This window comes from Varanus komodoensis, unplaced genomic scaffold, assembly GCF_004798865.1.
Source record: "Varanus komodoensis strain SLA01 unplaced genomic scaffold, ASM479886v1 scaffold20_1, whole genome shotgun sequence".
Lineage (NCBI taxonomy): Eukaryota > Metazoa > Chordata > Lepidosauria > Squamata > Varanidae > Varanus > Varanus komodoensis.
The window spans coordinates 86,913-112,802 of NW_025335587.1; the positions used below are offsets into that span (position 1 = coordinate 86,913).

Genomic DNA, 25,890 nt, shown 5'->3' on the forward strand with positions numbered 1-25,890 from the left:
ACGGCCCTGCTCAACAAGTGTATTCAAGCTTTCTGCTTAAAAATCAGAACTGGATGCTTTACTTTTAATTCCCATCTGGCTTTCACATTCCATTTCTAGTCTATGGGTTTCTTTTTGTCATTGCTTCCTGTTAGTACAAAATGTTTGAAGGAAAACACTTAAAAGCAATAGAAAACAAACCATTAATCTCTCCAACAAATGTTGGGTTTGTAGTTTAAAAGACTGCTGGTTGGCAGGGGCAATCTCATCCACAGTCGCTCTCTCTCACACACACACATGCACACAATCATTTATTTCTTTTTCAAATCTTGCAAAAGGAAGTAGGGTAACTTAAACCAGCCCCCCCACACACACATCAGAAATACGTCAGCACTATTATTATCACTAATATGGATATGCTCTTGTACAACCTCCAGTCCTTCCTTCCACATTGCTCCCCAACATGTACACAGGAGCAAATCCAGACAGGTCAAAGTGCATTATTGAAACACTGCGTACTGTATATACCATTTTTCTGGATAAATACACACGTTCGCTTGCACACAAATACACACACACACACACAATTTCCCAGCATACTTGTTTCAGGAAAAAAAGTAGGGGGATCCCAAGATTTATGGTTTCAAGAAAACACTGTTGCTCACCCATGCCAGAAGAAAATATCACTCTGATGCGGTGTCAGAAACTAAGAGAAACCCCCACTTGAGTACCTTCTAGTTCAGTAGATACTGCATGTTGGAATTAAAAAAAGAAATTCCACATCATAAATACAAGACCTCAAGCAATCCAAAGTTGGGCTAGGTTTATATTAGATGAAGATGATGAAGACGAAGGAGATGGGGAAGAGGAGTGAGGGAAGGAGAAACAAGCAAACCTGCAACATCAAGTCAACTATTCCTTCGCAAGGGGTATTTTCTTTCTTCCTTATTAGAAAGGCAATGAGAGAAGGCAGACAAGTTGCGTACATTTCCTCAAAGTGAACTGGAGAAAAAAACCACTGCACAGCATGAAGGATTTTTAAAGGCTTCCATTGCCACGCATGTAAACACTTTATGGAAGATACTTGGGTCTGAATAGCTGAAAGGGAGGGGCACTTTAGCAATCTGCAGAAGGACTGAGTAGCAGTCCGATCCTTTGTAAACCTTGTAAGAGCTGCCTGTACACTGCACCCCTTCAGTGCTAAAGGGCACACGGACAGCAAGGCAACACTTCACGAGTGACCTAAGCAACAAAGATGCACTTGATTAAATCCAGTTAGTCTTTCTCATCCAGCTGTTCATTCCTCTCCATTTTCAGTTTCTTCAAGTTGCAATTTTGTGAAATATGCCTTCCTTCCTTCTTTCCTTCCTTCCTTCCTTTTTTGATAAGGAGGAGAAAGGGGAGGACATGCATAAGCTCCAAATGCCAGGTATTCACAGGCTTGCCTGCACCTCTTTGTAGGTTCATCATCGCTGTGCATTGTTTTCAATGGGAAGAACAGAATGGTGGAGAGCTCTTGTATGCTTAGCATCTAATGTCTCCGGCTCTTCTGTGAAACTGTCTGGGCTTCCTGCTCCATCTAATGAGCTTCCACAGCTTGAGTTTGGGGACAACATGTCCTGCAGAAGGTCTTCTTGCACTAGGCCAGTGTCTTTGCTGACTTTACCCCTTTGGTTCCCTTCTTCCTCCTGGTCACTCAGCAGTTTGGCCAAGAAATTGATGTATTTCATAGCGAGACGTAAGATTTCGTTCTTGCTGAGCTTTTTGTCAGGTGGGTGAGTCGGAATGAGCTTGCGGAGCTCAGCGAAAGCCCCATTGACATTCTGCTGCCTCCACCTCTCACGGCTGTTTGTAAATATTCGGCGGACCACCTTTGTATGGGGACCTAAAAATGAGAATAGATGCTCAGGAAATCATCCACATGCATACAGAGACACTGAGTCAAATGGCTCATTTAAGAAACTCAAATGTGGCATACACACAGTAGCTATCTGAGCAGCACATTCAGAGATGGGGCACATACAGTAGTGCAGTAAGGTCATTGTACACACTGGATTTTAGGCACCGTTACTGTGTGGGAACCACAACACCACCATAGTTGGCCAAGCCCGTTTTCGTTTTTTAAACGATGTCCTGAGCATGTGCAGTTTGCGTTTCCTATTCAGGTAAACCATAGAACCATCCTGACCACAGGGATAAAATGGCGTCTGCGCCTGCCATCTCATGGCTCGCCATCCTCTGATCCGGCTCTCACACTCACTGCTGCCAGCCAGGTCGCAACCAGGCACCAGGATGCTAATTCAAGCCCCTGCTGCAGATTCCAGTTACATGTGAGGCTAGCAAGGAGGCGTTGCTGAGGAGACCGAAAGGATGCTTGGAACCCATGGACTGTCTTACGGTTGTCAGTGGCTCTCCACCCTCCCCAACAACTCATCTTTGATGGGTTCATACATAATGTGCACCCACAGCACAACCCTTAATGTTCTAAATGACCACCATCAGAACAAAAATCCCCACTAGGAAATTCAATCAGTTTGAATTTTGGGGACTTTGGCCGTAAGACCCAGGCTTAGATACACACATACATCTTTCAGCACCAGAATGGGGTAGAAAAATTAGACTGATGCCCAGTTTTTTTTCCCCATCATATGTGGGAAAGTCTACAATCAGACCTAGGCTGCAGGGACTTTGCACATTCTATCCCATCCTTCTGGAAGAACAGCAAAATCTCCCACAATGCAATGTGGCTGGCTAGTAATCAGAGCATCTGCAACCAAAAGGAATATCTGTCTGGTACTTGGATGAGAGAAATGTGTAGCAACCAGGAAATCCAACTTCTCTATCATTATGTTGTGGAAAGGAAAGGAAAGAAGGAAAGGAAAGGAAAGGAAAGGAAAGGAAAGGAAAGGAAAGGAAAGGTTTTGCCCAAACACCCTTTTCCTATAATTCATGTCTACGTATACACACATATACACACAAAACAGTTCACACACTGCACTTATACTTTCCTTGTTTCTCTTCAAAACAGTACAAAATGTGTATCTTTTGGGAGGTGTGCTGTCTAGCAGAAAAGGATCTCACTGTCCATGCTTCCCCTCTAGAAAACTTCCTCCCAGGCCATGTAAGAGCTGTGATGTCATTCTTTAAATTGCTGGGCTGGGTCCAAAGCTGCCAGGTGTTCAGGAACACCCTCCTACTCATGCAAATCTCCCCTCCAATTCCTCCGACTCCCCCCTGCCAGCTCACCCATTTTCATGCCCGTGCAATATGGGAATAACATTCCTGCCCTACTTTTAAGGAGCTGACAGACACTTTCCTGAGCTTTACGAGAAATGCTTAGAGCAGGGGTCCTCCAACTTTTTCAGCAGGGGGCCAGTTGAAAGGGGCCGGTGCCAGCCACGGGCGGAAAGGTGGTGGTGGTGGTGCATGTGGGCTGGTGCGTGTGGGCGCTGAGGTGGGGATGAGGCGAGGCACGATCGATCCGATCCGCAGGCGCACGTGGGGAGGGGAGGGCAGGCAGGCGCATGAGGCAGCGGCTTGCTCACCTGGAGTTCATTTTCTCTGAGGAGCAAACCACTGCCTCCCCACACATGGGGCGAGGTGGGAGGCGGCGGGCGCATGCGTGGGCGTGGGCACAGCAGGTCCAAATGGGCATGGCAGGCCAGATCTGGCCCCCAGGTCTTAGTTTGAGGACCCATGGCTTAGAGCATTTAGGGAAAGCAGAACAGGAATATGAAGTATGCCCATTACATATGTACCTTTAAGGTCTTTCCTTGTGTTAAATTAAAACTCTGAAAATAAAAATGTATGGCCTATTGTTTGGACTGTGAATTATTCCATCTTCCTATATTCACTCCACCCAGTTCGATTGTCTGATATTCATTATATTACCCATATACTACGTGTATTTGGGTCCTTGAGATGAAAATACTCTTGTATTGAGGTCTGGGGCTGGAAAAAGAACAAAAGTTCAGCCGTCTGCAGACCATGGGATATAGCGAGTCGTACCTTAGTTCTGCTACAGCTTTCCCCAACCAGATGCCTTTTGGATGTATTGGACTCCAGATTGCGTTCCCGGACAGTACGGCCACCAGGCTGAAGATGATGGGAACTATAGTCCCAAATGTATAGAGGGCACCAGATAGAGGGATGCTTTTCTACCGAAAAGCATTTCCATTCCCATAACCCTGATTTTTGCTTACCCCTTCCATCTACTGCACCACCCAGTATCATATCCTAATCAAAGGATCCTCCATCCCATAGGAGTTACTCGACAGGAGGCATAAGAGGCTGCAGTGCCTGGGAGGGAGGCAGCATTCAAAACAGGGGGGCCGACCAACAGCAAGGAGAAGTACTAGATGAGTGATGACTTGCAGCAGTGACCCATGCTATGGTAACTTCCCAACTGGATTATTGTAATGCGTTCTATGTGGGGCTGCCCTTGAAGACAGTCCAGATACTTCAGTTGGTTCAGAACAGACCAGGATACTAACAGGGACCAGCAGGTATTCACATATAATGCCGGCCCTCTATCGTTTACACTGGCTACCAATTGAAGTCTGGGCCCAATTTAAGGTGCTGGTGATGACCTATAAAGCCCTAAACGGCTTGGCTCCTGGATACGTGAAGGAGCGCCTTCTCCCCTACGTGCCCTCCCACCCCTTGAGATCTGAGCCAGAGGCTCTCCTCTGGGAGCCGTCCTTGAAAGTGATCAGGATGGTGAGTTCCCGGAGGAGCGCCTTCCCTGCAGTGGTGCCCCGACTGTGGAACATGCTCCCCACAGAGGTTCGCCTGGCGCCAATGCTTCTTTCCTTTCGGGATCAGGTGAAAACCTTTTTATTCTCCTAATATTTTAATTGTTAACCTGTTTTAATTGGTGGTTTTATATTTAACATTGGATGCTGGGCAACCACTACTTTATTTCTATTTTTATTCTATTTTATTAATCTGTTGTAAACCATCCTGAGACATCTGTGAAGGGATGGTATAGTGACGTTATACATACATACATACAAACATACATACTGCTCATGAGCACAGGACTCCCACTGAACACCACCCCATCAATATAACTATGTGGAATAGTTTATTTTATGTGGGATTTGGGATAATGTTGTAAGCCATCCAGAGATGACAGTGAGGGGTGGCCTACACATTTTCTAAATAAATAAAATAAATAAATAAAGATGACTGGCAAAGCATTTCCAGGTACGTTGAATGTCATCAGCTTTCACAGAATGAAGAGGCATGATGCAGACTGAGTGAGATGCATCCACAAGCGTGCAAAGGCCTGAGACCCACCGGCAAGCCCATCCTTAACCCCAAGCAGGATCGTGTGGGATACGCCCACCTGATCCTAACAGACGATCCTGCTCAATGCTCCGGAGGAAGGTGAAAAAGCCCCGGCGTCTGCCAGTGTGCCGTGGAGGGAATTTCCTTCCCGATGCCAACCCAGGAGGCCAGTTCAACCCTGTGCATAAGAGCAAGAATCACTTATGTTAAAGAGGAAGGCAGCCGCGAATGTCATTCCCATTTCTTTCCTGCAAGCCACCTTGTCCCCGTGTCCTGTGTGGAATGGAGCATCACACAAACTAGGGGATTTGTATGTCATTAACTTCACTGGCGGCACTTTACCATCATATGAAACGGGTGCTTTTAAAGTCAAGAGCAGTGATGGCAAAAGACAAGTGGATAATTATGCGTCTAGAACTGGGGTGAACTACTGGTGGCCCTCCAAATGTTTCAACCTACGGCTCCCATCATTCCTCCCCATAGGCTTTGCTGGCTAGGGCTGATGGGAGTTGTAGGCCAAAGCCTCTGGAGGGATGCCAGCTGCCTCCCCCCCCCCCCCACTACAGGATCTCTCTGGGGGTGCAATGAATGATCTGGGACAGGAAATGCAGTTTGCACTTGTTGCAAAGAAAGAGTTAATCTGAAGTTGCTGGTAGTAAACAGGGACAAGAAAAGTAATGCCATGAACTCAGTATGGTTTGGTCCACAGCTTTGATTCTCAGCTTGCAAAATAAGAAGTACACAGGCATAAAATCACCACCTTCTAAGTTCTTAGAATCAAACAGTTAGAAGGGGGCTAGAAGGCCATTAGGTCCACCTCCCTGCTCATTGCAGGACTAAAGTCTCCCATCCAGCTTCTAACCAAGCCAGACCCTGCTTAGCTTTCAAGAGTAGGCAGGATCAGGCACTTCAGAATGGGATCAATGGTGGCAGGACTAGCTCTAGGCCTGAGGAGACCCTCAGTAATGTGTCCTCTGGTGGTTCCCCTTCTCCATCACTGAGCTTCTGGTCACAGAGTTATTTTAAAACTCACTTGCTGCCCTTGGCACAGCACCACTCTATGGCACCATGGACAGCTTAAAATAGTGGCCCTCAGGCCACATTGGGAGCATCCTGGGAAATCTAAAATGGCGCCTCATGAAACCAGGGCAGCTGGCAGTGCCAGTGGGCCCTGCTTGAACCCCAAGCCAAGACCAAGGGTAATCGAAGGCTTAAGAAAAAGAATTCTTGACATGCTCTCTCTGCTGCCCGGTCAAAGAAATGGTGAGCTTGCTTATGAAGATTTACACCTATATACACTGATCACTATTAGATTTACACCTATATACACTGATCAAAACCCAAGACTGGTTGTCTTACCACCATCACCAGGTATATGTTGGAAAGCTTCCTCAAAAATACGTTTCCCCATCCTTTAAAGAGTCTTCAGAAGCTGCAGAATTACATAGCTGAGTATGGAGCTATGTATACTCTGTATGCGGAGCAACGGTTTGAGTGTTGGAGTGGGACTTGTGGGACCCATGCTCTAGTCCTTGCTAGGGCATGAAGCACTTTGGGCCAGTCACAGACTCTCAGCCTGGGGTTACCTGATAATGTGGTGGTGAAGATAAAATGCAGAGATAATAGATTGGGTGGGTTGCCTTGGGTCCCTTGCAGGAAAAAAGTGGGATACAAAAATACGTTACACCTATACTCTGATTACAAAACTGAATCCACCCAAGCACAATTCAAAGTGTTGGCAATTGCCCTTAAAGCCCCAAATGGCTTGGATCACAACCCTTAAGAATTTCCTTTATCCATACCAATTTGCCTTCTGAAATGCAGAAGGAACGCACAATGCCCCCCTCCCCTGATGTTCTGTTGCAGCAGGACTGAGAAAGCTGCCTTATGTTAATTAAGGCCATGGGTCCATCTAATATTGCCAACACTGACTGGCAGTGGCTCTACAGGTTTCAGAAGGAATTTTCCAGTCCCACCTGGAGGTGCTGGGGATTGAAATGGGCAGACTCTGCCTGCACAGCAGATGCCCTTCCATTAACCCACAACCCCTCTTTTATGGCAACCACTCCATTTTGGCTGCTAAAAGCTTGTTCTGCTTGACATTCTGCGGTTTTCTCCTCGGTATTTTGTTGCCTTTTGCATCTGTGTTTTGCTTTTCATTTTATCTTTCACTGCAATTTTAGGTTGCTGTGAGCTACCTACAAAGGTATTCTCTAGAAGGGCAGTATTTTAGGGCTGCTGGGGTTATAGGGGTGCATTAGGACCTGGAATTTGTGTGAGGTGTCCATTTTAGCTTGTGGCACCTTTATGCATGCGTGTACAAAGTATGGATGTACAAATTATGAATTCCTCACTGGAATTGCAACCAAAGGAGCTCCATCCGCCTGACAGTTTTAATGAGAATGACAGTAACATTTGAAAATTGTGGCTGCTTTCTAGAGACATTTGCACACAGCTTAGAAATCTGGAGGGCTTATGTTGAGAATATGTCACAGCTGAGAAATCCACTATTACATCTGACTCCATTCAAATTCTCAAACTGAGAAGTTTCTGTGCACATGGAAACTAAAATTAAATGGGACCAGGGCATGCAATTGTAAAAAGCACCCTTGAAAGCACATTATGAATATGAGGGCAAACCCTTCCTTTTAAAAAAATCAAGCTTTATCCAAATAAATTGCTAATCTAAATTTTCTACCCTGCCTTTTAATGGCTAACCTGAGCCCTAAGCACTTAAGTACTTCAGTTGTAGGCATATTTTTTTCTCATGTTATAGGTGCATTGGCAAAATAATGATAGCACTGAGTTATTTCATAGGAATCTAATGCTGGAGGACACAAACAAGTGGTTTTTATCACTGTTGTGACAAGGCACGACTATCATTCCTCGTCCGGTCCCCATCCTGTCCCATATATTTTAGCAGGGGTAGGCAACTTTTGGAGTCATGGACCTATCTGGCAATTTGATAAACTTTCATGAGCACTCCTTCAAAATATCCTTCATGGGAGGTATGGCAGAGCAGGGGACCTGTCCAGAAGACTGAGTACAAGGCAGAGGTGGGGTCTGAACCCCAGAACAAGTCCTCTGAACTCACAATTTATATTGTAAGCCATCCAGAAATGACAGTGGTGGACACTGTCTATAAATGACCTGGATGGATGGATGGATGGATGGATGGATGGATGAATTTAAAGCAGAGATGTATTGCACAGGAAGGCCAGTTGCCAGTAAGAATTTTTATGTGTGTTGGTTATTTTTTTCCAAAGAGGGGATATTTATTTATTTCAAACATTTCTATGCCGCCCCATTCGCAAAAAGCCTCGGGGCGGCTTACAAAACAGATTGCACTTTGAAAGGGATAGCAAAGAGGGGATAGCATTTTGTGCCTTGGTCAGAGCAAGCGCACGAAAGGAAGGCCTTTGTTGAATTATTTATTTATTGTTACTGTTATTGTGCCAGAGAGGTCTCATCCTGTTTTACTTCTTGCAACTGCAGAATGCACAACTGTTAGTAATAAGAGAGCAGGGTGAATTTCCAGCTAGGCACCACTCAATTCAGTTCATCTCCCATGCTTTGGTACAGAATATGGTAAATGTACCTATGAAATGTCTTGACATGAATAGACTACCATTTATCAGGACGGTTTTGTAACATTCTTACTGTTTCTCGTACCCAACACGTAGTGAGAGCCCTCATTTTAGTACCACGAAAACTGATCCTTATTTTTGTACACTGACACTAGTCTAATCCAGCAAAATGTCCAACCAAGGGCAACATCTTAGTACTTTTCCCCATTTTTCCAATTAAAGCCTCATCAAGATGCCCTACTAATTCCAATACTCTGCAATCAGCTATGCTGTCATGAAGCAAGCCCTCTGGTTTGCTGTCTTTGTGGCTAGTCATGTGCAGAAGTGCCCTTCAAATGGGGATCCACCTTCAGTACATGAATGGCCACACCTGCAACTCTAGACCTCAATATCACACTGAATAATAAATGCACAGGCACCCTAAAGAGGCAGTGAAAATCCAAAGCAATGTGAATGAATAGGGGTGCAAAACCTCAGGCCCGGGAGTTAATCTGGTCTTCCTGGAGTTCCAGCCTAATGCTCTCACAGGTTCTACCTGCTGCTCCCTGACCAATTGTTCAGTGGTTCCCAGCTCTGTGCAGTTTTCCCCTATTGCAAAGGCTGAACTGTATCTCCTAAGACATAGTGGGTGCTTTCAATACAATCTGCTGGTATTTTAGGTATCTGTCCCCATTTACCTTTGGTCCTGGCCCTTTTGAATTTGTCTCCACCCCACCTCACCCCACCCCACCCCACCCCCTACTGGAATGCTGTGCCACAGCCCTTCTCCCAAACAGAATGCAGCCTTGGGGCAGAAGATGTGCAACACCCTTGAAGATTTCATTGTAAGGCAATTGATTTCTGCATGATCCTTAAACCTCTTAGATGGATATTTGCATCAAGAATAGGCAGAGCTTCAGAAAGTAGGTTGGGATCTATGGATAGGTCTCATTCTGTGGGTGATCTGCAGCAGATCGCTAAAGAAGTATCTTCTAATTGTTTAACAATGGCAAGTACAAAATGACTCTCCTTCTCCACACAAAAGCTAAATTACATTTTTTAAATGAGGAAAACTGAGTGGGATGGAGGAATGGATACTTGCTTGTTGGAATTTGAGTTCTGATACTCAAAATGGATTTCTTGGCTCAGTTCTTTAATTTTCAGGGCCAAACTAAACTTGGATTGTTGATGTTAGTGGTAAGCGACCCTAACCCTAACCACAGTCCTCCAGGAAGTGGGGATCTGAGCCATCCTCACTGCCACTGTTGCTCACAAATTACACACAAAAACTCATGAACTGTACAGGAATGGGACAGAAGTTAAAAAAGAAAAACTGTCTCCACTGGAAGTGATATTTTATTTTTGCTTGCTTGCTTGAACTCCTCTATGAAGGAGGAGGGGGAAGCTTAAATTTATTTATTTATTTATTAAAAAATTTCTATATATAAATGTCCCCTCCCAGAGTGTCTCAGTCCCAATCCAAATGAGGTCCATGTGAACATACATGGAAGTTTAAAAAGTAATTTGAAGAATACTTAATTTGGCCTTGATTTGTCTTGATTTGGCTCTGGCTGGTGAATCATGGGCTTCCAGTTACACACACACACACACACACACACACACACACACACACACAGAGAGAGAGAGAGAGAGAGAGAGAGAGAAAGAGAGAGAGAGAGAGAGAGAGAGAGAGAGAGAGAGAGAGATTCCACATCCCTGAGCTAAATGGCAGCTCCCCAGTATCTTAGTCTGATACTTGTGCACCAAATCAGAAATCAGGGAAGCTAATACTACAAATAGCTCAACATTACAATGAACATCCACCTATTCTGCCCAAGGCACTAACTACAGCTTCTGCTGGACAGGACTTCATGGTCTTTCCCCAGCATTTCAGTTGAGTTTACATGGCTGTCCTATTCCAAGGGATCCTTACAGGAGCTCTGCTGTACACATGGAGGTCTCAGCTCTGCTGTTCACAAGACCTCCTTGGTGGCTGGTGGGGTAACTTTCTAGGTTCAAAGAGATGGATATGTAGTGTTGCTTCCTTCCTGTATGCAAGTGGAGAAATTCCCTAGCACAGAAGTGCTGTGATCACATTAAAGAATACCTGGAGCTCTTGGTTGTATTTAAGGACAAGAGCCATTTCTAACATCAGAAGTCCATTTCTCAATTTATGTGACACCATTAATATGCTGGTGCTTGGAAGTTTTTATTGCCTTCAGCATGTAGAGTCATCCCCCATGCTGGTTTAACTTGTCCAACTAATTTCAGTGGCCCTATTCTAAATAGGACTAACATTCAAAAAAATCCATAACTTGCAAGGAAAAACATACAGTAGATGTGCAAGCAGAAAGACGGCGTGCTCCAGAGATCTGCAGCAGGTTGCAGAGCCCTGTGCCCATGTGTTTGGTCATACACACTTCCTGTTCATACTTTACATTTATATCTCAGCAAATGCTGATATGGAACCATCACACTGTGAATGTGCTCCATTTACACTAATACATTATGCCCTGCTACAGGATGAGATATTTACATACATGTTGACTGATAAGCTATTGGAGATGATGTTGCAGGACAAATTTTAATTGGAGGATATCCACAGTTTCAGATGAGTTCTGTTGCGTTGTCATACCAAAGCCTTAGCAAGGAGCCCATGTGCTATTTGGCTGCTATCCAATCTATATATAAATTAGAAACATTCCAATTGCTGAACATATGAGAAAAACAGCAATTAAAAAATATTTTTAAATAACATATTTCAATGTGGCACTCATTAACAGATGCTCCAGTGCCCATACAAAGCCATTGGAGGTGGGATTATTAAAGTTAATCAACTGTTAATAAAGCAGATAGCCCTCTCAGGCAGTCACACACCTTTGGACACTCTGTGGGTGATGCAAGAGTTGTTTAACCCTTGCATAAGCCCCTCTACTGGATTAATGCAACATAATAACTCCCACCATTATATGAATAGTAAAAAGGGTGGCTGTCACATGCCATAAGCCAGGCTTAATTTTTCCATAGTTGTTCTTGTGTAAATTGATATGAGTCACAGCATATTTCCCATTCATCTAACATTTTCCAGGGTTGTTACCAGAATTGCTAATCTGAGTTATTATTCAATAGCAGTAAAATCATTCCTCATTCTTGCTCCAGACAACTTGGGTCTCCCCAAAGCTGAAGTGGCAGAAAAACCATGTCCTGCAGTCTTCCAGGGGCTCAATTAATTTCCTGAGTTCTGCTGCAACTAGAGAAGAGCTGTCAAAAATCCGGAAGGTTGCAACACATGTGACTTATAGACTATGCTCATCTTAGTGAATCACATTAATACAGGCTGGATTTGTACAGCGCCCAGAAAGCTGTCACTTTCAGGTACAAAGTTAACTGCCTCCGTATGTGTAGACCAAGCTGGATACAAACACAGCCCACACACACACACACACACACACACACAATCTCTCTCACGGTGGTGAACTGGAACCAGGGCTCACAGGGATGCAGAGCTGGCACTTTTAAATGAGCAGCGACACTGACATCATCTGCCACCCTAGAGTTCCCTGTTCTCAGTAAGTTTAGCTGCCATTGTCACAAGATCTGAGGGGGAAAGAATTTTCCCAACAACAGTGTAATGTCTCCTGCTGTAATGCAAAGAATCTGGGGATGGTTCAGTCTTGAATGGGCAAGTAAACCAGACTAGCTTCACGGAAGACCTCCTGGTGGAGGTTCAAACTGCTCTGTTCGATAGACGGTTAGAACTGTTTTGCTGATAGCGAGGAACAAAGCAGCTTGCATGTTTGGACTCTTCTTGGGGACGTGGCAATGGGGGCCTCCCATGATGAGTGCCTGAACTTCAACATTTACCACTACAACAAAGTACACACATATGACATCCTGCATGGATGATGCGCAAGCAAATCCAACCAGCCGTTCATTCCAGAGAAGTCTTGAAATCACCCCATGAACTTCAGTGCAAGTATGAAGTGCAAATTACCCCATGAACTGAAGCGCAAGAACTTCAGTGTGTTTGTATGCATGATGTACTTCAGCTTATAGGCCATCCTTATCCTAAATGCCTGCAGGAAAATAAGGGCAGTGGCAGCAACAAAGAACACTAATAACACAAAATGAATTGTCTTCAAATTGAAACTTCATTGATCTTTCCCTCTCCCTCTCCCTCTCCCTCTCCCTCTCCCTCTCCCTCTCTCTCTCTCTCACACACACACACACCTCACAGCATTTAATTCCAAGGCCTAGCCTATGCAGACAGGTCCTTCAACATTCAGGTACTTATTTTATTTATTAATTAACTCCTACCAACCCAGATCAGGGAACTTACATATGTGAAATTTTAAAAATCACGTGTGAAAAACAATTAAATATTGGTGCTTGTGGTTCCAGAACTAGGAGCAGCTCAGAAGAAAAGTCTAGGTCAGAAAGATGGCTCTGAGCTGCAGGCATTTGCCCAATTACTGTTTGGAAGCCAGCACCACCACCATCACACTTGACCTCTAGCTTAACTATGTAGCTGAGAGGAGAGAAACCATAACATTTCCTTTCTATTTTATTTCCATCTGCAATTTCAGCATCCCATAGTAAGCTACCCTCAGACCTCTCTGGGTCTGCTTTCTAGGTATGAAATGGCAACCAGTCCAGAATGAACACCTCTTGCTTTGCCACAGCAGGGGCGCAGAATCTCAGATGGGGGTGGGGGGGGGGGAATCTAGCCTGCCAGGCTTCCAATGCAACCTCATGACCTCTGCCCCCTCCCCTTTCCTAACCACCCATCATTTGGTGGTTCACCAGCTCTTGTGCAGTTTTTCCCCATTCTGGAAGGTTGAGATGTCTTTCCTACATCTTAGTTACTGCCAGTAAGAGCATTAGGCTAACATATTCTAGCATGCTCTGAAATTGTAGTCCTGCCCCTTTTGCCGGTGGCGCTACCCATGACTGCATGTGGCCACAAGAGCACCCCCAAATGGAACTGTACTGAAAGAAATGCAGCATCACAGGTTTTCTGTAATCCATCTCTCTCGCCCATCTAAAGAGCAGGACACATGGAAGCTTGCTCACAGCATGCAAGAGAGGGGACATGTGACAGGCTGCTTGGGAAAATGGGTGGGAGAGACGGATGCTGTCTCATTTTCCAATTTAGCAGCAGATATGAAAGGAAAAGGGGAATCAGCAGGTCGGGACCTGGCAAATTCAGCTGAAGGTCCACAAGTTTTGCCTCCAGCAAATATTGTCCACTGTGTTCTTTTAGTTCAAAATCATTGCTTTAGCTCATGGACATTGTATACTGTACAAATAAAGTACAAATATCAAAGACAAATGTTGTTCCTTCCTCCTTTCTAATGCTTTGTATTTAATCCTAACCTGTCCATTACATCAGCATCCCACAGCTTGTCTTAGTCACCCTATGGAATAGCAAAGTGTAGCTAAAGCAGCACTATCCACACACAAAAGGGACTTGTCAGCAGACCTGAAAGAACTCCAAGATTTGTAAAAAAAAAAAAAAAAAAAGTGTGTGTGTGTATTAAAAGTAGAAAATTTGGGATGGGGGTGGTGGTTAAAAATAGTAAACTCTCAGGACAGCTCCATACAGACCAAGGATCCTCAGTGGCCATGGAATTTTGGATTAATGTTCCACTGGGAAGAATCTCCCGACATGACAGGCTGTGTGGAACTCATAACATTTTGCTTTTCAGTCATAATCTGCTCTAACTAATTTTCCCACCCCAGCTTTAGGAGGAAATGAAGTTGCAGATACCATTCTGGATGTTCCAGCCATCACCCCATCCAAGGTGGGTGCAGGAAAATAAAATCTCCTCACCATCAGAGAGTTCCACTTCATATGGGGATGGTCTTCTTTTCACTCGATTGTTGTTGTACATTGAGAAGTTGTCTGGCTCTCCAAAAAATCCACTGAAAAGCGAGAGGAAAAGAAAACAACCATGTGAGGCAAAACCCAGACCCTCTAGCTAAGTGGGCTTCTACAAAAACCAATGAGAAACCATTCAGTGCAGTTCCCCTCAGCTGAGGATTTAGATATCGGTATGTTTGCACATGTGAGTGCATAAATCTGTGTGTTCTTTGTGTGATAAGCATTTATAATCTGTGTACACACATTTATAAATGCTTATCACTCATGAAAACACCCACAGAGCTTGGGCTGTAAGTCTAAGGAAATTAATTTGGATGGAAGGTCTGTCAAAATCCATTTGTCTTCTTTGTAATTTGTATTTGTACTACATATTTTTCATAAACATTTTTACAGTGCTTCTAAGGAAGGAATTAAGTGTAATTGGTTGCCTTTAAAAAAAAAAGTCCAAGGGATGTTTATCTATTTAAGTATTTGGCTCCTAGAAATTATTGTCAAACCATCGAAGCCCAAAGCTCAATTGCTTTACAAAGATTTCGTTCACAACATTTATGTGAATTGCCATTCGACTGCATCGCATTCCTATGGATGAGGGCACTGCGAATCACCCTGGATAATTTCCCTGACTAATGGTCAGAGCACTCAATGGATCCCTCTTTTAAGCACGCAGCAATGTTTTCGCTCATTTCGGATACTTGGCCAGTGTCGACCACACTTCCATAAGAAAGCGAGAAAGTTCAGAATACCCACATCACGTTTGCCATGCCTATACTTTCCCCCATTACTACGCCCTCGCTAGTAACCATCCCATTATCTTTCAGCACACAGAGCGTTTTGCACTCCTTCCGTTCCCACGTGCACTTCTAAACAAGAATGGGCACCATCTTTGAAAGATCTTGTTATAAAGGGCCGCATAAGCAATACATTTTGGGAAATGTTTTATGCAGACATCAATGAGTCGCTCAGTTTGGGCACGTAATTTGCAGCGGTTGCATTCAGAAGAGAATTGCCTGTAGGTAAATCGTCTGTGCTGATAGACAGGTACGAAACATCTTTTGCTCAGAAGACTCAGGCTGCCTTCTGGTGACGCGTGGCCCACGAGCACGTTTAGACAAAACCTGTATTTAGCCCAGAACCCCAAAAGCACACCTGATCCATCGAAAGAGACAATGCAGTGGGGAAGGGATGCCGAAGAACGCGGGTTTAGCACAGAGAGGATACCAAAGCATCAGCCACATTTTTTTAAAGAAAGATGCTTGTTTTCAAAAGAGAAGCGAAGGAAAATGGGAAGAAAAGAGACAGGAAAACAGCTCAAGCGAAGGTTCAGAAGTTTTAAAAGGCAAACGAAAGCTCACAGAGGCTGGGGAAAGGAAGGGGCACGGGAGGATAGAAACTACTTTCGTGTAAAATATCCCAAACGCTTGCAAAAGAAGCCCGAGACGTTGGCAGGCAGAAGCAGCCAGCGGAAGCCGCGCCGCCCGCCCCCCCCCCGCCCGCCCGCCCGCCCGCCCCCAAACGAAGCCGCCCCGGCTGCGGACGCTGCGACGGACCTGCTGGCGGCGCTGAGCGGGGGTCCGAGGCCGTAGAGCATGGCTCGGGAGGGCGGCTGGAGCGGGAGCGCGGGCGCTGCGCTGGGGCTGAGCTGCACCATGCGGCCGTCGAGGCTGCCGCCGCCGCCGCCGCTGCCGCCGCCGCCTCCGCTGCCGCCGGCGGGGGGCGTGCCGGCGCCGGTGCCCGTGCCGGTGCCGGTGCCGGTGCCCGTGGCGCTGGCGAGGGCGAGGGCGAGGGCTGTGGGCGGCTCGGAGCGCGGCGCTCTGTTGCCGCCGCCGCCGCCGTCGCGCTGGCTTTGCATGGCCCCGGCCGGCGCGTCTCTGACTTTTATAGGGGGCCGGCCGCCGCGCACCAGCTCGATCACGGGCACCGGCGCGGCGGGGGGGCCTGCGCCGGGGGAGGGGGGCGGCCGGCCGGTCTCCTTGGCAACCCCATTGAGCAGCGCCGACTCCCCCGGGAGGGCCATCCCCCCGCGCCGCCGCTGGTCGCTGCCGCCGCCGCCGCCGCCGCTGCTGCTGCCGGAGCCCAAGCCCAGGTCCGGCTCTCCGACGCCCTCCGCTCCGGCTCCAGTTCCGTGCGCTGCATCCCGCGGCGGGTCACTGGGGGACCTCTCCATCAGCATCCTGGTGGGGAGAAAGACCAAGCGGAGAGCGGTGAAGGAGGGGCGCGCAGGCAGCGGGGGGAGGAGGAGGAGGAAGAGAAAATCGGTGGCGGCGGCGAGGGGTGGAGGGAACGGAGGAACGGGAGGAAAAGGAGAACGCGAAGGAGGACGAGGAGGAGGAGGAGGAGGAGGGGAGAACGAGAGAGGCGGGGAGAGAGAAAAGAATGCGGGAGGGAGAAAACTTGGGAAGGCGAAGAGAAAAGAGAGCGCGGGGAGGGGTAGAAAGAAGGAAGGGGGAAAGAGGAGGGAAGCTAAAGGGATAAATAAGCGGGGAGCAAGGACGTGGGAGGCATCTGAGAGAGCGAGAAAGGGAAAGTGCAGGCCAAAAGCGCTGGGGGCGGGAGCGGGGCCGGGCGGGAGGGAGGGAGGGAGAAGAAGGCGCCCAGGAACAGGGACCGCGGCGCCGCCTTCCGACGTTGCCCGCCTGCCCTGGGCAGCCGCGGGCGCTGCGTGTGGCCAGGCGCCCGTGCAGGGCTCGCCGCAGCGTTCCCGCGGGCGTTTGCCTGCCGTTCTTCTGCGCTTGGGCCCAGACGAGCTCGGGCCACCAAGAACTGGATGGCCTCAGGGACCCGGGTCTAGCCGCTCGGGGAGCTCCCTGCGGTGGGCGAGGAACGACGGGCTTGGGGAAGCCTGTCTTCGCCTCAGTCCCTGTCCTCAGGGAGAACCATCTTAGCCCTCCCTTGCCGTCCTCCTGTTCTGCCTTCTTTTGCCTTTGCGCCTTAAAATCCAGACGCGCGCGCGTACGCGCGCGCGCCCCGACCGAGCCATAGGCTGGAGACGCCTCACACGCAAAGTCTGGGACCTGTTATTAGGAATGCCTGTTTTTCATGGGATCCGAGGCCGCAGCTTCCCCAACCTGATGGCCTTCCAGATGTTTCGGACTTCAGCTCCCATCAGCCACAGGCAGCATGGCCTGAGGTCAGGCATGCCGGGAATCGCTACCCGAAACATCTGGGGGGAACCAGGTTCAGGAAAACCAGAGCCACCTTTGCGCGGCGAAATCGTCCGCCAAAGCCAGGGACGCGGGAGCTGTGTTGTGTTTGCGCGATTCGGATTAAACCCAGCGGCGCATCTTCCTAGGAGGAGCAGGGGGCCAGGTTCCCCGCAGCCAGCCTGCCAAAACCAAACTTTTCTTTCCATTTTCGTGCCCGTGATAAGAAGCAGGGTAGGGAACAATAAGACGTCCCGATTGCTACCTCAATTGTAGACCGAGCTGGCAAGAGCGGGAGAAGACAGGCTGATCTAGCACCCGCTGGCTGTGGCAACCAGTCAAAGCAGGGCTGTGACTGAATTCACATTTCCGTATTAATTTATTCCACCGATGGAAGAGGCGGAGGACGAGGAATATCCGCACAGATCTGCGCTCGGCGCTAAGAACAGCCTCCTGAGCCTGACCCTCGCCTCGTGACCACGGAGAACCCTGGTGCTCGGCCTTCAGCCGCGCTGTGCACAGAACTGCCGATGCGTTCAAATGAATCGCGGGCGCTGCAAGAGAAGCCAGAGCGGCCCTTGTCTCGCCCCGCTGCTTTCCGCACCGCAACACTCAAGAACGCACTTGCCAGAGCTCAGCTGCGCCCGGATCCGAGAACAGAGTCATATTTACCGGAGCCAACTCAGGTCACAAGCGGATGAGTATCTGGTCCCGAACCAGCTTGCGCTCCAAAGTCGCCCCTCGGTCTGCTCTATCCGAGGGCAGCCCATTAAATACGAGAATCTGGACGCTAGCCAGTGCACAGTCGAGTTCAACACAGCTCTGCCGTGGACGTAAAGGGGTCTTTCCCCAGCGAATGGATCGAGACGTGGTATGGAAATTAGCTGATCCAAATTAGCTGAAATTTAACCTCAAATACCCTTCCAGCAGCCCGTTCGGGCTGCAGTCCGAAACACAGTTCTGAGCGGGGAGTAAGTACCGCAGAAATCAGTGCCACGTACTTCCGAGTAAGTCTTGCTAGGACGACCGCGTTGCCCTTGTTCTGCGCCGCCCCATCACTTCGGGAGCCTGGGCACCCAGCGCTCAGTGGGACTGGTCTCGTCCGAAATGTTAGTGTTAGCGGCCGTGCTGGAGCTCCGACTTAAGATCCTGACTTACACTTAAAAACAAAACAAAACAAAAGACAAATTCAACAAGACAAAACCAAAATGGAACAGAGCACATGAAGAGATGGCAGGTGACTGGCGATGCGGCCTAAAGAAACACCTATTTTCAAATCGCTTAAGTGCATGCAACGTAATTATTTCCGTTTGGCTTTCTCCGCTGAGCTGCGGGTTGTTAATTTCACGCCTCAAGTCTAAATCCAGACAGCGCCTCGCTCCGCTGGGTGGAAAAATGACGCTAAAAGCTCGAGGCGCGATCCTCAAAATTCACCCGGAAGCCGTTTCCAGACATCCACGCGCGTAATGGGCATTTTCTAAAGTAAGAGGTTAGCAGCAATGCCTTCACAGGGCGCTCTTGTGCGTGTCTACCCGGCAGTGGCCTTTAATGCTACGGGTCTTACTCCCAGGTAAGTGGGTCTGAGATTGCAGCCTGACGCACTCTCCGTTTGATTTCAAGGGAGAAAGAGGTTTCCAGTTCGCACCGGCGGCTTGTAATCCATGCGGTTTCCCAGTGGTTTGCAAGAAGCCCGAGAAAGCTACGGATTGCGAAGTCATTAGCTCTGAAGGAAGCTGATCTGCGCCAATTTATTCCGCTCTGAGGTACGCGAAGGCTCCAGACGCGCAGCAAGTGCCGCCTACAACCATTTGGACTGGATTTCAATTTCGGTCAAGTTCAAGCTGCAATCCTATACCTATTTACCTGGGAGTAAGCCCCGTTGAACTCAGTGGTATTACGTTGCCCGAACACACGACTGGATTGCACTGTTCGTTGCAATCCTATACTCAGAAGTAAGTTCCATTGCGTCCAGTGGGACTCACTCCCAGTAAGAAGAGATAATGGGTCGCCGTCCGTCTAAATCTCTCTCCTGTCCTCTCGCCCTGCCACGCCGCTTCCTTGATCCGGCATGGAAGCGGATTTCTCCTGCCCCGACATTTTCCGCGCGGCAGCCCCTACGGGATGCAGGCCCCTTTGCTTCCGTCGGATAGTCTCCTTCAACAGCATCTTATAGGGGTGGGAGGGGAAGGGGCGGCTTTGACAATGAGAAGTGCTTTGTTGAACCGGGAGACGAGAAGTTGTTGCTACTGAAATCTGACAGATGTGGATTATATTTCCCTGTACGATATCATAAGGTCCAATTAAAAGGGGAGGGAGGCAGCGCTGCGGGGGGGGGGGGGTGCGCGTGGAGGAAACTCGACTGAGCTGGCCTATCTTTTCATGAAGCCTTTCTTATTCTCTGGCTTCTCCACCCACCACCCACCCCCATCGCCACCCGAACATCCACCTCCAATGCACACTCGCGGAGAGACCCAGAGAAATTAAGATGAACGTCTGGCGCCCTTCAAAACGGAGATCTACCAGGAGGAAAATACCCTTCGTGGCATCCACAGAATTTTCGTGAAAGTTGCAGTTGGTTTGTTGGAATTTAACTGCACAGGACAAAGACAGCAACGTGGCTCGACAAGCCGGTTCAGGCTGAAATCCTACAGCTTCTTCCCGGGAGTAAACTCCGCTGGACTCAGTGGGACTTTCTTCGGAGCAGACCTGTGTAGCATTTCAGCAAAACAGTACAATCCAAGGTGCGCCCACTCGGATGCAAGTCTCCCTGCTTCCAAAGGGGCTTACTCCCAAGTACACAGGCGTAGGAGAGCAGCTTAAACTTGACCGAATTCGAAGTCACGTGGAAATGAATTTGGGTGGAAGCAGAAACGTTGACAAGAGGGGGAAATACACGAATGCCCCGAGGATACTCGATTCCTAACGGTACATTGCGCATTAATGCCCCTGCCCTTCATCTGAAGCGCGTCCCTTTGATTTTGAGGGAGTCCGCTTGCCAGTAAACATGTTTACTACTGCAACCTAATTTTAGTTTGAGTCAAGTCTGTTTCGCATGCCAAAAGCGCTTCCCCCTCAAGTAACTGCAGGGGTCCAGCATGTGGGGAGCAAAGCTACTTGTTAGTGGGACCGTCTGTCCGAACCCGAAGCCCACCTCGCCCCCTCCCCGGACATCCTCTCATGCTGCCTATGCTGGACAGTTACACTCCCATGGAAGCCAGCCTCACCCGGGAGAGCCACAGGGCAATTCCATTTCACTGTATGCACCCCTAACGCAGCTCCACTTAAAAACTGGAAAAGCATGTAGGTATATTATGACCACTTTTTCTTGCAAAAAAGCGCCCTCCTTGAATTTTAGGACAGGTTTTTTGCCATGGGGGGGGGGGGGGCGTTTTGTCTTCCTTTTTAACTTTCAGTCTGAGGATGACTCCTGTGTGACCCCCTAGGTTTGGTTTTTGCACCCTGCTTTGCTTAGGGAAAATAAAACGATATTTTCTTTAGCTCAATGCTTCCTTCCTGTTCTGTGGTGCAGGGAAAGGAATGTGGCTCTTTATTTTCCTCAGGAATTCATGATCCGCGATCCTGGAGGCAACAGAGCCTTGCTCCTGAGACAGTTGTTGTAAGCTTAGGCAGTGGGGCTGCTAGGGAAGTAACTGGTCTGCATTTTACAAGAGAGATGCAGAGAAATTCTGATGTCTTTGTGGAAATCTGGAGGGCTTCGTTGCAAGTGGGGTTTTTAGTGCACAAACTACTCTCAGAAGTGGCCAGCAGGTTTATTCTGCCGGCCTTGCTCCTATTATGGCTATTTTCCATTCGACTGAGGAAATGCACAAGTGAAAACGGGCACAGAAAGTGGGCCTTTGCATATAACACCTAATCCAGAATTTGCAGTGAGTACAACAAAATGTGGTGATGATGAACGGGTAAACAAATTTATGGAGACAGATGTTTCTGTCATGGAGCCTCCATTAGCAGGAACAGTATAGCTTTGGTAATTAGATGCTGTGAAAAATGGCAGAAGGTTCTCATTGTTCACTTGCCTTATTTTGTATTTTCATTTTAAAATATTTAAAAGGCTATTAAATATAAAGATAATTAAAACCTTATTATAATAACCTTGGCAAGCCCCCTCCATTTAACATTTAAATTACAGCACATGCATAAACTAAAGCATTAATTTGGTGACATGGGGAGGAGAATAAAGAGTCAGATAATATCTAAATAAAACGGATTGGTTGTGCAGGGAGCAGAATGGTGTATGTGTGTGAGAGAGACTGGGAATATATTCTGGCTCATGTGACTACCCACGAAGGGACAACTGAACCAGATTCTGTAGTTCTTCTCTTCTCATCGAGGGCTTAGCACTGACATGCGTCGCAAACATTATCGTGTGTTTCCACACAATTTAAATTTCACTCCCACCAGGCCTGAAGACCTGATCCAGATGGAGCTGTGGTTACTTTCCCTTAAGTCACATTTATTTCTGTGGATCTGCTGTACATAGAACTGAGCCTGGCACCCTCTCTAAACTCCCAGAAAAACATGCATCTGTGCAGTATCTTAAAAATAGGTACAATTTATCATTTGTTTCAGTCCAAGCACACAAACACCTACCTAATTTCCTTCAGGTATGTCATTGAGGCATGCAAGCTGGATGCTAAAATAAATGATCATTGTACTCTCTGTTAGTAGAGAGAAAGCAGATTGACTTAGCTTTCGTTTTTGTCATAACGAAGAAGTTAGCAGGCTGCTGGGCACAAACATGCTGACCGAATGAATGGTTGTTGTTGTTAACAAGAATATGTACATATTCCTCCAATATGGAATACTATTCCATGGCTCTTAGGCTCTGGATCGCTCTACAGAGAAACGATTAAACTGGGAATTCGATGGAAACAAAAGCCTGCCTGCAGAAATGGAAAGCCGCGTTATGCAAAATGTGCCGAAGCGCAGCTCCTCGTGGAGGGGACTGGGCGCCCAGCGACACAAATTTCAGTTCCAAATATTACAATCGATCCGCGGCGTTTGACGTCAGCTTCCATCCTTCTTGCCCTACGATGGGTAGGAGCCCTTGCAAAATGGGCACAGGGTTTGTAGACCTTGGCCGGGCTGGTCAATGTTTCTAATTCCCCCGCTGCAGCAATAGTACCCAACTGCAAACGTGCTCCTTTGAAGATCGCGAATTAATGAATATGTGCAGCTGGAGCAGGAGTATTTTATTTATTAGGCGAGAAGGCCGGGCGCCCCACCGCCCACCCTGGCCTTGCAAGTCAGAAAGCGAGCCGCCGGAGCCCGCTCTTTGGGGCCTCCATCACGGACCGGCGCATCTGCCGAGCCCGAGCGAGCCTTCTCAGGCGCGGCTTTTCCCTCCCCCCTCGCCTGAATATCTCGCAGCGCACGGCTGAAAACCGTATTCCATCTCCGGCCCTGCAAGCCGAATTATCTCGGGGGCGGGGGAGAGAAAAGCCCCGCGGATCCCGGCACCTGGGAGCGCCTTGGCGCATCGGCCGCTCGCTCCCGCAGCCCTGCCTGCGCCCTGCCCTCAGCGGGCAGCCTGGCTGCGCTCGGTCCGGCCTCCGGGCGGACCCCACTCTTCGCTCCCCGTCAGCCCTCCCCGAGCGCGCCCCGGGCCGCGTTCCTGTTCACGCGTCTGCTCGGAAGTCGATCCCATTGCAAGCCTCCAAGGCAGCGCGTTTAGGATCCCAGCCCGAGGACGCAGCCTCCGCGGATTTCACAAAGCGCGATCCAGACTCCAAGCAAGCGGGGCGCGCCGGCCGAGTCGCGCAAGCCGCCTCGTCCCCCGAGCTGCTCTCAACCTGGCCGGGTTTGGAGGCGCAGCTGCTTTGCAAAGGCAGCCCAAAACCGTGGCAGACAAATCGACGGATCGATACGTTAATTAACAGTGGGCACGTTCTGAGGGTCTCCTTGTCCACGTCCCTCCCTCACTTGTGTGCGCGTGCATGTGCAGATCTGCGCGGTGTGTGTAAAGACAAAACAGCCCGGAGCGCTTACATTTTGGGAACGGTGCTGTGTGAGGTATGATAAACAGAGACAGCCCATTTCATCGTGCCTTCCCTTCTTTAGGCGGTGTAATTCCCCCCAAGTCGAGACTAGCGGCTGAGGAGCGAGATCCGGGAGAAAAACCCCGAGAAAACAAGAGCAAGTTCGTTTAAAAAGCGGAGGAGGGGGTGACCCTCCCTTCTCTTTACTCACCATTTGCTTTTCATTGGTGAAAATGACTGGAGCCATTTTGTGGCCTGTTCATGGCGGGTGGATATATTTTTTTCCCGCCTCCCTTTACTGTAAAAAAAAGAAGAAGAAAGTGTTGGTGGCTTCGTAGCGCCGGGATCTCATTCCCACATCACGTCTAGTTTCCTATTTAGTATGGAGAGCGGAACACTGGAGCAATGTGGCCGAGAGAGATAAGGCTCTGGCAGTGGCCCGCCTGCCCTGATAAGCCCCTAAACCCATTATTTATGAAATGATTCATTATTATTTGGCAATTTTATCGAAGGAAAGCAGAAAATTATTGCAGGGATATGCAGAGAGAGGAACCTTGGAATGCATGCCTTATAGCTTTTCAGACTTGTGTGTGCGCGCACTCAGATGCGCTTTAAAAAGAGAGAGGAGAGACTGCGAAGGGGGGCGGTAATCAAATATTCACTGGGACTGCCCACATTTGAATAACGATTCTTTATTTTAGCTTTCTTGGAGGTTATTATGCTCCTCTGCGTGTTCCAGCTACCCCCTCCTTTAAATATGGAACACCTACTCGGCTCTTAATTAAATTTAATGAGCCAACTTAAAATGGATCGAGATATGGAAAGGGGGGGTACGGGTGGGGGAGTTGTGTGGGCAAAACTCAAAGGCTGGGGTGGGGGCCATCTGGTACAATTTGGTAAACAAAGGAAATTGATATTGAAAATCCTTCCGGCTCACCGCCACCAACAAAAATTATTCATCATAGGCATACATCGTTAACATTTGCTGCTTTAATTTGATCTCCGGGAACAAGACTGGGGAAAGAGAGGGTATTTAGGAACAAAACCTTATCAGGGAGTAGAATTACCGTTTTAAATCATGGAGAATGCATGTTAACCTTTGCACGAGACGGAGATAGCCTAAACGTGCATGTGGGAACTGTCAAGCAGCTTTACTGGGGAAGGATTTTCCATCAAGAAGCAAGGTGCCACGCAGAGCTTACTGGCTTCGTGGTTCCAAGATCATGCGGAGTAGGGAAGGATAGTGTCTTTCTATCCCCACCGGTCCTCCCAGATCCTGTACGTCCAGCATCCACCTGAACAGAAGCATATTACTTGGCAGGAAAGGTTATGTTTCCCAAAAACAGTTTTCTGGATTGTTTCGAGACAGTCTTGAAGGAGGCCAGGATTCTACTGGGCATCGAGGTAGTTACTGTAGCTCAACTGACTACGCAGAGTCCAAGTGGAGTAAGCGCATTTAGACCTACGGAAGTGAGTGGAAGAATCCATGCACACAAGGGAATTTCGGTGCCTTCCGGGTTAGCTCCCTTTCTCTTGTTCGATGCGTTAAGCACAGAGCTACAAAAGCTTCCTCGAAGGGTCTTCAGCAGTAATTCTAATGCTTTGAAGTGGAGGGAAACATTCCATTCAGCTCTTGTCCGCTGACGAGCCTCCTTTCTCGAAGTAAATATTCTTGTAATCAGTTCAGATACTGGGAATCGGAACACTGTCAGGAAAATAATTAGATTGCATTCCACTTGTGAGTTAATCTCTATTTGGACTGCACAACCCATTGATCTGGTCCGGAAATGAGTGCTAGAAAGATTTTTCCATGATGTGTCTTTGAGATCATGGTACATGTTTATTACATTTTCATTTCGCCTGTCTTTCTTGAGAGAATTCAGTGTGGTGTGCATTGTTCTTTCTTCTCCCCACATTTGCACCCCACAACAGCCCTGGGAGGCAGACTAAGCTGAGAGATCCTGATTGACCCACATTCTACCCAGTGAGCTTTGAACGAACTCTTCCTGGTCCTCCAGCTGCCAGCTGTG

At 48.0% G+C, this 25,890-nt stretch overlaps 1 protein-coding gene across 5 annotated transcripts; it reads right to left on the reverse strand.

The window, feature by feature from the left end:
- Positions 1 to 787: 787 nt before the first annotated feature.
- Positions 788 to 24,204, reverse strand: TAL1 (TAL bHLH transcription factor 1, erythroid differentiation factor). 5 transcript variants are annotated; one of them, XM_044430268.1, is made up of 5 exons: positions 24,072 to 24,204; positions 18,863 to 19,020; positions 14,671 to 14,762; positions 5,330 to 5,449; positions 788 to 1,864 (listed from the first exon to the last, which is right to left on the reverse strand). In XM_044430268.1, exons 3-5 carry the CDS (start codon positions 14,729 to 14,731, stop codon positions 1,446 to 1,448), a joined length of 600 nt encoding a protein of 199 aa, XP_044286203.1. In that variant the 5' UTR covers positions 14,732 to 14,762; positions 18,863 to 19,020; positions 24,072 to 24,204; the 3' UTR covers positions 788 to 1,445. The 5 variants fall into 5 exon arrangements, with proteins under 5 accessions (XP_044286203.1, XP_044286199.1, XP_044286202.1 ...); XM_044430264.1 differs by having other exon boundaries at positions 18,534 to 19,020; XM_044430267.1 differs by lacking the exon at positions 18,863 to 19,020.
- Positions 24,205 to 25,890: the final 1,686 nt, after the last annotated feature.